The sequence below is a fragment of the Mchenga conophoros genome, linkage group LG5, assembly GCF_057382185.1.
Source record: "Mchenga conophoros isolate Kocher_MC1m ecotype Shallow Benthic linkage group LG5, M_conophoros_male_GT1.1, whole genome shotgun sequence".
NCBI classification, from domain to species: Eukaryota; Metazoa; Chordata; class Actinopteri; order Cichliformes; family Cichlidae; genus Mchenga; species Mchenga conophoros.
Genome location: NC_140530.1, coordinates 25,803,655 through 25,817,782, shown reverse-complemented (window position 1 = coordinate 25,817,782; position 14,128 = coordinate 25,803,655). Strand labels below are relative to the sequence as shown.

At 39.4% G+C, this 14,128-nt stretch overlaps 2 protein-coding genes across 2 annotated transcripts; one reads left to right on the top strand and one right to left on the bottom strand.

The window, feature by feature from the left end:
• Positions 1-312: 312 nt before the first annotated feature.
• On the bottom strand, positions 313-2,297 carry rps23 (ribosomal protein S23). Its single transcript, XM_085274580.1, has 4 exons — positions 2,204-2,297; positions 1,023-1,182; positions 760-880; positions 313-501 (listed from the first exon to the last, which is right to left on the bottom strand). The coding sequence occupies exons 1-4, from the start codon at positions 2,205-2,207 to the stop codon at positions 355-357; spliced, it is 432 nt and encodes a 143-aa protein (XP_085130706.1). The 5' UTR covers positions 2,208-2,297; the 3' UTR covers positions 313-354.
• Positions 2,298-4,307: 2,010 nt separating this feature from the next.
• Positions 4,308-13,621, top strand: atp6ap1la (ATPase H+ transporting accessory protein 1 like a). Its single transcript, XM_085274579.1, has 8 exons — positions 4,308-4,439; positions 10,419-10,441; positions 10,762-10,835; positions 11,457-11,525; positions 11,673-11,827; positions 11,998-12,048; positions 12,144-12,381; positions 13,157-13,621. The coding sequence occupies exons 1-8, from the start codon at positions 4,351-4,353 to the stop codon at positions 13,412-13,414; spliced, it is 957 nt and encodes a 318-aa protein (XP_085130705.1). The 5' UTR covers positions 4,308-4,350; the 3' UTR covers positions 13,415-13,621.
• Positions 13,622-14,128: the final 507 nt, after the last annotated feature.

The window sequence follows — 14,128 nt, the reverse complement described above, 5'->3', positions numbered from 1 at the left end:
GGTGAGTGCAAAATGACGACCAAACCGCAAAAATATGTTCATGTGAAACTTGTTTTTGCTACTGTTCACATTAATGAGATCTTACAAAATTACTTGAAGTCCTTATTTTGAGGATATATACAGAAAAGACTGACATTATTGGCCTGAATTAAATGTTAAACGTAAGCCAGTTTCTGGTAATATTGATGTAGTTTAACCTGAAATTCAAGCAAAAACTGTTTGCATGATTCACTGCTTAACAGTAACAAAAACATCAGTTTAACTCACTGTGCCTTAAAAACACAGTGAAATGAAAACACAAAGCAAACAGGCTGTAATTGAAAATGTGTTTATTTTATTTTATTCGTTGACTGTTTATGATCTTGGTCTCTCCTTCTTGCCTTTGTAGAGTGCCAGCAGAGACACGTTGGCCACTTTGACCACCTTGAAACGAACTCCGGGAATGTCACCGACGGCGTGACCCTTACGTCCGAAACCTGCCACCAGAACCTCGTCGTTCTCCTGCAGGTCAAGAAATAGAAACAAAAGAGGTTAGAAGAGCGAAAATTGAGAACAGAGCTAAATTATACATTTAAGAACTTTTAAGGGCCCAAAAGAAAATTACAATGAGTTAAAATCCGTAGTTTACTGCAACTTAGACATTTCATAGACACAGACACTTAAGTCCACATAAACTGGACTATTGCGGACACGGTGGCTCGATGTTGTAGAATCTACATAAACAATCCTCTAAAGAATAAACTCGCCACTGCCGTTTACCTCGATGAAGTTGAGGCAACCGTCATTGGGGACGAAGGCGGTGATCTTCTTGCCGTTCTTGATGAGCTGAACTCTCACACACTTCCTAATGGCAGAGTTGGGCTGCTTGGCCTCCACACCACTACAGAGAGGAAAAGTACAAAGCTCTTTAACTTAAACCCAAACACCCTTGATTATGGATTTAATAAAGAGGAACTCAAAAGACCAAAAACTACTTTATATCTTCCTAAATTACAAGTGTTAGCTGCTGTTGTGATACTTACACTTTCTCAAGTACGATCCCCTTGGCGTGAGAGGCTCCTCCGAAGGGGTTAGCCTTCAGGGCAGTGCCCAGGTGGGCCTTCTTGTACTGTTTGTCGTGCCATTTCTGCTCACGCCGGTGATTGCGGAGCTTTCTGGCAGTACGCAGACCACGACACTTTCCTGAAAGAGGGCAAAAAAAGAAGAAAAAAGCCAAAGTCAGCACACTCGGGTACGACCATTAAGATGGTACTTCAGACCTTCCCGAGTCATGCTTAACTCTTTCCCCCTTGGACACCTACTAGGGGTAACTTAAGAATATCCCCATTTGTGCATCAGTTAATGAGGATGAGCCTATACAGCAGGCACGTCCAAAGTCTGGCCCAGGGACAGATTGCAGCCAAAGTCTAGACACCCCTTCATCACAACTTACTAGGGCCACCGTTGTAAACCCAGAAAGCTGTTCTAATAAACATCAAACCACCTCTTTAATATACAACAAGTGTCTTTGTGGGGAAAAAAGAGAAACATCAAACACAGTGATGCTGTAGATCAATTAAACGGACTCCTTAACGAGAAAGACAAAAAGGAACACGGATGCTTCTCTTCGGTGGGTACATAAAAAACTGTTCAGCCCGCTGTTCGCAGGGCAGAAACATTTCACTATCAGTCCCTATTCAACAGAAATCTGATTTGTCAGGCATCCTTCCCATGAGTGTGAGGACAGGGCTTCAGTTAAGTTTTACTTAACAGAATTTTGCCAACATATCAAAATTAGTGAGAGCTGGATAAGCGCTGGGCTAAAACTGCAGAGAACGGCTAAAGCTCGGTGCTCTCACAAAGACAACCTCCGGCTTTCAAAATGACACTTAACCCCCACCGGGTATCACTTTAACGGCATTTGCAAATCTTCGATTCAAGTACAAAACAAAAATAAGGGACAGGTAGCTTAAACTGTAACGGGAACCTTTGGTGTGCTGAGCTAATGCCGCTAACACGCCACTAGCAGCTCAGACATGTTATGGCCGCTCCACGTTGCGGTTTCAAAGCAGCATAAAAACTGATTTTTTAAAATAATCTGCAGAGTTTTACCGACACAAACGAGTTTAAATCTGTTCGTAAGACCTTTATACGCGGCACTGTTGTGAAAACCCCCCACAGAAGTCACATTTTTGGGGTATTTGAGATTAACTTTCAGACGTACCCATGATTGCTGAGCGAGCCTGGGATGGAAAGGAAGGAACCAGGATGCACCGCGGCGATGTCTACACCGAGGCCCCCGGTTGGGCGTTGCCACGATATATGCCTGATTAAAATTATGCCATTTCACGCCAATGTTTTCACATTTAATTGTTGCAAAACAAAGAATTTGGACTCATTTTAGAATTTGGTAATTATACGTAAAACCAGTGTAGTTTTATTATTGAGAGCTGCTAATTTCCTTCTCTTATTTTTGTCTTCACTTTTTTTTAATCTCCCTTTCAGTCAGTCGCACTATTATTATCATATTCATCACTCCCGACCCTCCCGTTTTCTCAGTTTCTGAGTAATTTACTATATTGTTTTTATTTAAAAACTGAAATTAGAGCGAAACCAAATAATTGGATATCTAAACCTGCAATTAACGGCTAATGGGTGTCTTGTTAGTGCCCTCTAGCGGACAGAGCATGTAGTTCACACATGTGACAAATTAAAGCAAAACCTGAATCTTCACTGTGGTCTTTCTTTTCCCACTTTTGTCCAATATACCCACTACCCCTCCTCTAAATGTCCATCTGAGGTATCCCTCTGATAAACTTATTTCTAATCCGGATTATTCAAGTAACTTGCAGCAAAAATCTTAGCACCTTCACCTTCAAAGCATACATAATATCAGGCCTCTTATCATCCTATAAACCTCCCCTTTCAATCTTTCTGTCGCACTCTCTTCTTCCACTCTTTTCTGCACAGTTCATTGCTTTGGATGGTTGACACCAGGTATTTAAACTCTTCTACTGTCACTACCTCTGATCCTTGCATCTCTGGTGCACTGATGACAAGACCTTCACTCACAATGTCTGCTCAGCAGCAAAATTTAGCTCTATGTGAACAGTTAGGACAATGATGTGTCTGTATTACTGAGATAAGCAGGTGACCGAGAAGGTCAGTGCAGGACACGATCAGGCTGTTGATTAAAACCAAGAATGCTGTGTGTGAGATTTACCAGGAAAAGCTGGAAATGTCCTTAGAGAGGTTAGTCTGATTTAAAAAACGATGCATGAAGATAATCACCAGGCAATAACACAAAAGTATGAACATCTTGACCTTGTTAGTCCCATTTGGGGGATTATATGCCGTTATCTGACAAATAAAATCACTTGCTGTGAGGTAAAGATTTTGGTGAGTGAAATTCTAGCATTTTATTAGCACCAATTCACAGATATCCGAGTTTTTCTGATTCACCCATAGAATGTGTGAATATTCTTGTATCAGCTGCCCCATTTAGTCATCACCACCACACATCGTCTTCCTGCATCTCTTCCTATCTCTTGCATCCTCTTCTGCCACACAAACCCTGTGCATGTACCTGCCTTAATCCTAAACACTAGACCACCAGTGAAACTCATCCACTTATTATTAATACTGTATAAACTGTAGATACAGATATACTGTAGATACTTTGGTAAATGGTGTAGTGAAGTAAAGACAGAATTAAGTTTAAGCTTCTATGCTTTAAATAAATAAATAATGTTGAATCTTAAAAATACAGATAAAATGCATCTGCAACAAATGAGTCGAACACAAAACCTATTTTTTGTTTATTTATAAGAGGCTTAAACTTCATTCTGTCTTTACTTTACTACACTGTTTACTAAAGTACTGTTGATATAAAACTAAATCTGGTACATACAGCAACAAATCCAATAAAATCAGAAAGGCCAGATGTGATCCACAAGCCACTGTTTCCCTGCCGGTAATGCATTGTTATTGTAACTGTATTGTGTACATTTCATTCACTGGTATCCCTGTAACAGTGCATCTGAACACCTTTCATACACGACAAACATATTTACAGACGGACAGCTGACCAGTGCTTTGTTTTATGTAATCATCATTTTGCTGCCTTTAATCTCCAGACATTAAATATATTTTGACTGAGCTGACCTGAAAATGATAAACTGAGGGAACAACAGTGTGTGTTTGACCTGTGGGCGGGGCTCCTGTCACTGCTCGCCACTGCTGTGTCCTGTGATTGGCTAATTCTGCCATCTGTCAGGGGGGTTTAAAGGCATGGGGCAGATTAAAGTAGATTAGGATGGGCAGGGAGGGAGAGAGAGCGCATGCTGGCATCAGACTCTGGTCACCACGGCGATGGCTTCACCAGGGAAACATTGCTGCATCCTCCTCTTCTTCCTCCATCTGCAGGCGTCTGCCTGCCTCCACCAACAACCTGCAGACAGGTATGTGGACAAACACAAACAGAGCAGGTGTAGTAGCTTTATGTTTGTTTTTGACCTCTCCTAACTGTCTAATCTCTGATTTGTGCTATGCTCACCCACAACCTTCTACTCACTACACCTCATGTGGTGCTATGGTACAGCATTTATTTATTTATTTTTAATTTGAGCTCAGAGGAACAAGCTCGGCAACTTTTCCTGTAAACAGATACCTACTTTCACATCTAGCACACACAGAGTAACATTATCATCCTTTTGTACTAATGTGTGTGTGTGTGCGTGTGTCCATGTGATTAAACTAAGCCCCACTTTTAGCTCCACCAAAGCCTGAGAATGAGATACCTGCTTAATCTGGAGACAATGAGCCTTGAGCAAAGAGTTAGCATGCCATTATCAAACCAAAATCAGGACCTAAAACAGGCTGGAACACTTTGGTGATGTGCAGAGCTTGCAAGAGTTCTTTGTGGCCAAACAAAGTCCCCAATTACTACAATAAAGCATGATGACACTGTCTAATGACATATAATGTTTCTTTGAGATGCCATCAGCAGTAAGACAGGAGTCATTTTCAGCAGAATCATTTTATTCACATTTAAAAGCCCCTGGTTTCTTTAAAGTGGGAACAGTTTTTTTCAGCTCCATTAATTAAAATACACAGATTTTTATTTGATAATAAGTATGGAAGTTGTTTAAGTACTGATCTAGCAAAAGTAATGCTGATTGAATGGACCACATTTAATCCTGGCGCTCTCTCTATTACTTGAATTTCCAAACCGATGGTCATGCTTTGTTTATTTTCAGTTTCTATTACTCTTTTTCTTTGCCGTTGATGGTAACAGACTCTTTTTTTTCTGCATCAAATACAAGTGGTAAAAATGAAGGCAATGCACAAGTGCTAAAAACTGAGCATTTGGTGCATTTTTAATGAAATTATATGACAAATAATACAGTGCCACTGTGTGCCACAGTCTGTCCAACACTGATTAACAGGTATTAGTGTCACAAATGTGTAGTTTTATTGATGCCTGTCTCTAAATAAACCTGTTAACATGTATGTCATGCTGGTCACTTCTGGCTACCAAAATAAAGCATGGTGACAACCAAAACCAAAGTGGTTTCTAGAGCCAATGAGTGACATCACGGTGTGTGACATCACGGTGTGCATGTCCATCTTTTCTATACAGTCTGTGGTCACATGGAGTGAAATGAATACATTTTCACCAGTTATTTAAAAAAAAAAAATTCAGTATGTTATACGTGTCTGTTTTCTGTTTTTTAAACTGTAATCTGTCCTTTTGTTCAGATTTAGCAAACAGAATCATGTTCTGAATGCTTTGTTGTGACAAACATAAGAGGAGCACTGCAGACTCTCTGTAGGCTCCTCTTGTTCATCATTTTTATTTTATTTACTTACTTTATTGTATTATTTAGATTATTATCCGAGTGGGTATTATGTCGGGTGAACAGGGGTTGAAGCTCACGTTATACACATTTGTTCAACCTTCCTTCCTGCACATCCTAAATATTTCATTATTTATATCCTGTTTTTATTTCGGCTTATTTAATCTTTCATCCCTTTCAGTCTATACCATAGACTGTATATGAAAGATGGCCACAGTCACTGTTACCCTGTTTTGCTGCCAGTCTGCTCACTGATGGGGCCAGTAATGTAAAAAATTAACATCATGTTGTATCAAGAGACTTGAATCAAGTGACTGGGACAAAAAATTTATCTGGAACATGATCACAGGATAATAAATTAAAGTGAGCAGAAGGTCTGTTTTTCCCTTCATACCCTTTTGCAGCCAGAGTCGACCATTAAAAGAACAAAATGTTTAAGACACCTCCACTAATGCTTTAATTCAAGTCTATCAGTCGATGGTCAGCAGTCACCCACCTCACTTGCTTCCAGTGACCTCACAACACCTCTTAATACAAACCAGCAATCATGCCTTTGTTTTCTGCCTCTTGCTCACAGAGATTTTATCCTGACTCTTGTTTGTTTAATCCTCTTTGTTCCTTCTACCTGCCAGCTTACTTATTATATCTCTGACACACTAACGAGCTCCAGCTCATCCAGCAGAAGTCTGTTAGTAATTCCTAGTTGAGGCTAAAAGCCAGAGGAGACTCAGGCACCTCCGTTTCATCTAGATTGTCAGATTGTTTCTTTGTTTTTAATCTGTGTTTTAGTACAACTAATGTGTAGAATCACGCCAGCCGTATGTGGTGATTTAACTGTTATTTTCTCTCCAGTAAGCCATTAAACATATGGCAGATGTTTACAAAATCATTCAGTGTCTGCTTTCGCCTGGTGATACTTGCCTTAAACTCGACCCCAATAGGATGATTACGTTGCCCCGTGTCTTTTGAGTGTGTGCATCAGCAGCTGTTTATTGCATTTCACAGTGTGCAGCTGTTGATGGTAAAGGATTGAGAAGCTGTAAAGTCTTCTCTGGCTGCAAGCCACCCCATCCTTCATCCTCGGGGTCTGTGTGCTTGTGATTGTATGATTATGCAAACAGTGCAATCCCACAATCCACAGCCCAGTGCCCTGACCCAGCACAAGAGAGCAGCTAAACCTTGTTTTTGGCTGAAGAGGCTCTTTGAGTGAAGGGGATTTGATCGCTCTATTGTCTGATTCTCTGACCTGATGTACATTTAAATACATTCAGTATGTGCTGCATTTTATTTTCCATTCTCTGAGAGGATTTTGATCTTGAGAGTGCCCATACAGAGATCCACGTGCTCTTGGCTCATTTAGATTAGATTATCCATAGCTGGACAATTTTAGCAGATTATTCAGAAATCAGGCTGCAGCTTTAAAGAAACAAAGTCACTGCCCAGAGTAAATGCATGCTTGTATTGTACATACCGGCTGTTAAATAATGTGAAATGACTACTACATTATTATTTATTATTTATTTTATAAACATACACATATTTTTACCAAAAGAGAAACTAAAATTACAAAATCGTTGAGCAGAAAATTTGTGCAGATTTATTAGCCTGTGTACAGTGATGGCAAACAGACCGAGAAGTTAAACATACTCATGGGTAGAAGCAGCACATGTATGTATTTTACTTAAGTACTGGTACCACACTAATATAGTAGAATTTTTTTAGCAGAGGTCCTGACTGTAGGACACTTAAGAGCGCTTAATGTAGAGCAGCAATGTTCTATCCTCTTGTGCATGAAATATCTCATCAGTACCTGTAATAGTCAAACAAATCATGTTAAGCAGTACAAGCCTGTGAAACTGTAAATCTACAGAAAATGTAAAGAATCTAAATGCAACTTCAAAACTTTAATTTGTTGGTAGCTGTCTTGTACTTTCTGCTCATATATTCTGACCACTGCTTTACAGCATCAGTAAGGAATAAGATTTAAAGATTAAAGGCTCGTGGCTGAGCTGTAAAACCTTAATCTGAGAGCTTTTGACTATTAATCATTAATCTTCAAATATATATATTCTTACATATTGCATATTTAGACGTGTTATTTAAAACTAATCAATAAATCATGGAAGGTCTACATAGATAACAGCTATTGATCGGCTAACTAAAATAGTTAGCATTAAGCAAGACTGATTAACCTGGTATTTTACTTTTTTAAATCATGAATGAGGAAGCAACTACACTCACCAGGCACTTTATTAGGTATACCTGTTCTGCTGCTCCTTAAAGCAAATATCTAATTAGCCAATCACATGGTAGCAACTCAACACAACCAGGCATCACAGTGAGAAAGAAAGGTGCTTTACATGACTTTGAACCTGGAATGGCAACCATATCTCGAGTTTGCGGAGAATGATCTGAAAAAGAGAAAATGTTCAGTGGGAAATAGTTTTCTATGCTTTGCTGATGTTAAAAGGGAATGAATGGACTGCTTCGTTCTGATAGGAAGCCAACAGCAACTCAAATAACCATTTATTACAACCGAGGCATGCAGCAGCGCATCTGTGACTGAAGAACACATCAAACCTTAAAGCAGATGGGCCATCAGAGGAAAAGCACACTGGGTGCCACTCCTCTCAGAAAAGAAAAGAAAACTGAGGCTAGAATTCACAAAAACTGGAGAACGGCAGCCTGGAAAAACATTGAGGCCTTGATATAGAAAAGTTCAATCTGGGCCTTTTTTTTGGCCTCATGTGTTTTTTAATTATTCATCAAAATGTAAAACAGTTTTTCTAAAATGGTTTCTTTGTTATTTTTTCCACCTGTGCTCCTTTCATTGTTTAAAACAGGCTGTGGTCAGCCTGCAGGGTCACACCTCTCTGCTGCTCTTAACAGCATCTCAGGATTTCTTTATACAGGTGGAGTTGCTCAGTTGTCCTTTGACAGGTGGCACAGCAGGTGGTTGTATATGTGGTTCAAGACAATGTTTGACATCTCTCCCGCTGTCCACTAAACCCTGGCTGATGACCTTTGTGTAGTTTTCTCAGTGGTCATTATTAGGCAACAAATGAATCATTAACATCAATCGGATTGGTTCCACTCCCTCTTTATTATTTTAAGTTTTTATTGTAACGATACATATTTTCTGTAATTCCAGATTAAAAAGAGGATGAGCTGTAGCTTTAACCTTGTTGTTGTTTCCTGATCCAGCACATCGATCTGAACCAGCTCTGGAGTCATCATATAAAACCTTCAATTTTTACAAAGAAAACCGTCAATCAGACCTGATGCCAATTTGATTCTAGCATTAGATCTCAGTCCATTATTGTTTCTGCTACAAGACTCTGTGTGTAATCTGGGTCAGAGTGTATCCTCGCAACAACTACCCACCTCTGTGCCAGACTGATCACTGCTATTTTAACTAATCCAGCAGGTCAGCAGCCGGGTCACTCAGGTGTACTCTGAGCACTTACACAGGTTCCTCCCTTCTTTAGCTTTGATTTCTATTGGGTGATTTGGAATGATGTCATTCTTGCATTATGCACAAATCTGAGAAATGAAGGTGAATAACACCAATCATCAGTTTGCTTTTAAAGTTGATGTTTTACAAGAAGGAGCAAGAGCCGTCTGATAAGTCCCTCCACACTCTCTGCGTGAATAGAGTCAGATGCAAAACAATCGGCAGCTAGATCAGTTTGTGAAATCAAGACTATTTTATCTTGAATGTGTCTGATCTGTATTTGTGACTTCTTTCAAACTTTTTGAATCCAGTTCAACTGCAAAATGTAAGCACACCTAAGCTGGAGCCGAACCGGTTCTGCCAGGGTGCCTTTTGAGAACCAGGCCACATTTTGACGGGCCTGAAAATGTATTATGATGCAATGTTCCCAGCAGAAGTCTGAGAAACTCAAACAGAATTCACTGGTTACATCTATCGGTCACTGATGAATTTAATGAGGTAGCCCAACAGTTTTCTAGTGTCACACTGGTGCAAATCTTTAAAACTGGTTTTCGATTAGGCACTGGCATCATATCAGCAAAAAGGGGCAAAAAGGTGCCTGCAGGTGTTAGGCTACCAAAGTGGGCAGAGAAGGACAGCTGGTGGTTTAGATGTGGCTGATGGTCCACATTAGACACATGAATTAAGCTTTTATGACGGTCCAGTACCTTTGTGAGCACAAACTAGTTTAATGTCAGTGTCATGTGTATATTTTATTTGGTGTATAATTGTTAAAAGGTTAAAAGGATTCAAAGTTGTAAAAGTTGCTAATGGTTGCTTAAGTATCTCAACCAGTTAAATATGAGTGAATCAGACTCTTTTAAACATACTTTCACTTTCTTTGATTGTTTTTTGTTCAGAATAAACACAATTCGTATGAGACAGTAAATTATTTAATATTTCACAATCATGTTATAGAGATTTATTTTTTCCCCATAAGATGATTAATTGATTTCACGTATTTCATTACATAAAAATAAAGTTACAGAAGAAAAATAACTAGTGGAAAAAAAACTGTGCTGATGACAAATATGAAGAAATGACAACGATAAATATTTTACTGATTCTCCTTTCAATTCTTTTTGCAGTGCTGCCGTTTCTCTGGAACACGGTGAGATCTATTTATCAATCTGCTAAGACTTCCTTTACTTCTTCCTCCTTATCTCAGTTATAACAATATATGTAATAATGATGATGCCTAACGGAGGAGGGAACAGGGGTGTAAACTATTTCCTACACCTCTGTGTACGGAGTGGTCATTGTGGAAAAGGGGTGTAGGAAGATCTGAAAAGCTACCCTCTAGTGCAGCATTGTGTTTGGAAATCTGTTTTGATTTGTTTATATTTCTCATGTTTTAGTATAAAAGGTTAAAGGTATAACATGTGTATTCTTATGGCTTATTTTGTTAAACAAATCCTGTTGTCTCTGCAGACATTGGGAGCAATGGGAGGGTGAAGGCAGAGCAATATTTGATACCAGCAGAGAGAGGACTTGGACAACTGCAGGTAAAATATGAGTGGGGAGGGAAAAATGTAACGCCACAACTTTCTATTAAAGTTTTACTGATTTTTAACCATTTAGGTGCTGAGAATGTTAATAAATGAAAGACATGTCACAATTTAATCCTAATCTAAAAATGTGCAGCCACAATGTCACATATGTCAACTGTACCATCTTGAAACATGACTTAAATTTTTGTGTTAGGTTCATCGTGTATATATCGGCAGATTAACTTTCTTTTCCAACAAATAAAAAAAATTAAATCTTTGTTTAAATTTAACAAACCTCACAGTTTTTTGGAAACAAGGTTGTAAGAGTGGGAGAAAAATCATGTCCTCTCTGAGAAAATGATGATTCCTGTTTTCAGAAGCATACCAGGAAAATGCTGGAATTTATGAACCACAAAATTCTCATTAAAACACGTTTTATTAAAACAAACAAACAAACAAACAAACAAACAAACAAACAAACAAACAAACAAACAAACAAACAAACAAACAAACAAACAAACAAACAAAAAACCAAACAGACATGAAACTGCAAAAACAGTTAATGCCTTTACATAAAAATTGAAAGTTTGGCTTTAAGAAGTTGTTTCATGGAAGGTTGCTTCTTCCTGCCTCCAGTCTTCAGATGCATCACGCAGGAAATTACTTCAGACACCAGGAGCTGCAGTTCCCCTCCCTCCTCTAAAGGTTCAGTGAGCATGAGTAACATTTTCTCCAACACAATCAGTTGGAGAAAATATATATTATAATAAATAATATATTATACCGTATATTCAATTTCGAAAGAAGGTTTTTAAATTTACTCTTTTCTAACCGGTTGTACCTGCCCACCAGGTGTTGTCTGATGGGCAGCCGTGCCTCTTGTTCCAGGCCAGGAAACTGTCTCTCCGCTATGACAAGCAGAAACACCTGGACCTCACAGAGCGAGCCTTTTCTCCTCAGAAACCTGTCGACACCAGTCAGTCTGTCTGTCGCAAGGACAAAGCCACGTAAGTGCACCTCCTACTTGTCTGTCTACTTGTATGAGAAATGTCAGAGGGTCTAACACGAAGATTTTAATCCCAATTAAAAGACAAGAACAATGCAGTGTGTCCTGTAAGGAAAGGTCCAGTTGTGCTGTACATCTGAGAGTCTTACTTGTCTCTTTGTTCCTCTGTAGGCTGGTCATGAGGTTTGGAGATGTGGAGGATTTGAAAGGCCTGTCCATCAGGTTAGCTATGCCACCAAATATGATCACACTAAGCAGTTTGTACACAATACATGAACATTTGCCCTGACTGTCTCCTCTCGCCTCTCTTTCATCAGACTGCAGCTGTCCAACACCTTTTATGAGTCTTCGGGGCAGTGGTGGTTCTCGGTGGACAGCGTCTCGCTGCTCTACAACATTTCTGAAGAGGCTGCGTTCAATGCCAGCGAGGTGTACGCTCCAGCTTCCTCCTCCTACCGCTGCATCCACGTCAGCAGCCTGGAGCGATACAGTGCCCTGCTGCTACCTGGCACTGACCAAGCCCGCCGCTGGTCCATCACTTTTACAGACTTCCAGGTACCCGTCTCTTTACCCTGTCTTTGACTGATTCTTCAAAGAGGATGTTTCATTTCTTGTGTGGTGTCTGGAAGACATAACAAAGTCTTGTTAGAACATTTATTAATTTTTCAGTGTTTTTTGTGGTTAAGGGTCATTTTCTCTCTAGTTCAATACTTTGTTAACACATCTTGAACTTGAATGTCGAAATGAGCAAACACAAAGCTGGGAAAACAGCAGTGTACTGTCAGCTCACAGACCCAGAGACTGGCAGAGTACAAGATTTACACAGGTGAGCGGGTAGAGGGCACAATACAGTTTAAAAATGACCAGTTTCTAATTGGACAAATACAAAAATAGAAACAAACAAAATTTAATGAAAAATGCAAGTTTTAAAGGGTTTTGAAACGGTTTTCCAATATTTAAATCACCACAGCGAAAAAAGCAATCACCCCCTCCTGAGGTTATAGCTAGTTGTATCACGTTAATGAGTGCATAATAAATTCTAGCTCTAGGTTTTTATGCTCAGACTACTTGGGCTGCTAGAATAGCTTTGCATGATTCACAGTTCAGAATAGGTTTATTTGATTTATCCTGGACCACAGTGCAGCCCCTCAGCTCCTCTCGGTTTAAGGCAAATTTCGTGCCTCTCATAAAGATAAAGTTAGACCAGCAGGAGGTTCTGAGATGACTGTATTAAGGGTACCTGCTCTCTGTGATGTGATATAAAGCCAGAAGCATATTGAGAACATTACTTGTTTGTTTGTTTTTTATAATGTTTCTATGCTCTCCTCAGATTCAGGCCTTCAGCGTCACCTCAGGAAAGTTTTCTCCTGCGAGCGACTGTACCACCTTCTTGACGCCAGCCATCCTGATGGGCCTCGTCACCTCCCTCATCCTGCTGCTGGTGCTGGCCTATGCCCTGCACATGCTCATCCACTTGAAACACATTGAGCATGACGAGGAGCACAAAGCCGACGTCTACTTCCCAAAAAGCCCTGAACACCTGGAACAGTACTGCGTGGAAAACCTCACTGAGAAAAATGTTATGTAGGTTAGGCAGTGAGGTGATGGACAGACTTTTAAAAGTTACAGTTTTGAAAAAGTGAAATGCAGCTGACCTGATAGCTGGCACCAAACCTGGTGTGACATACTCTCAGCCCAGGATGAAATTTTTTTTTTAAACTGACATTTCTAAACTTTTGTAATTTACCCATGAGAGGATTTCTGTTTTTGTCTTAATAAAAATATAAAATAAAAACTCTGGTTTCTTTTATATTTGTAGTGTTTGATTACATTTTTTGCTTTTGAAGACATAGCATAATAATTGTTTATAAAGCTAGGTGTATGTCAGCTATATGTACTAGTCTCTTCAGTGAAATACAAAAAGAAAATAACAATTTGGTTAGAGGAACTACTTTTTCAGCGTCACTCTGAGACGGAATATTTCTAATTTTAGAGATGTTGCACAAATGGAAGAAAGCAGTCTTACATATTTGTTTAATATGTGCGTTGAAGCACATGTCTTGGTCAAAAATGACTCCAAGGTTCCTCACAGTGTTACTGGAGGCCAAGGTAATGCCATCCAGAGTAAGAATCTGGTTAGATACCATATTTCTAAGATTTTCAGGGCTGAGTACAATAACCTCAGTTTTATCTGAATTAAGAAGCAGAAAGTTAGTTAGAAAGTTATATGACCTTAAAAATATATAGCTTATGTTTCTTATAGGTGTAGCAGGAGTATCACAATCACAGTAAAGTAAACGAG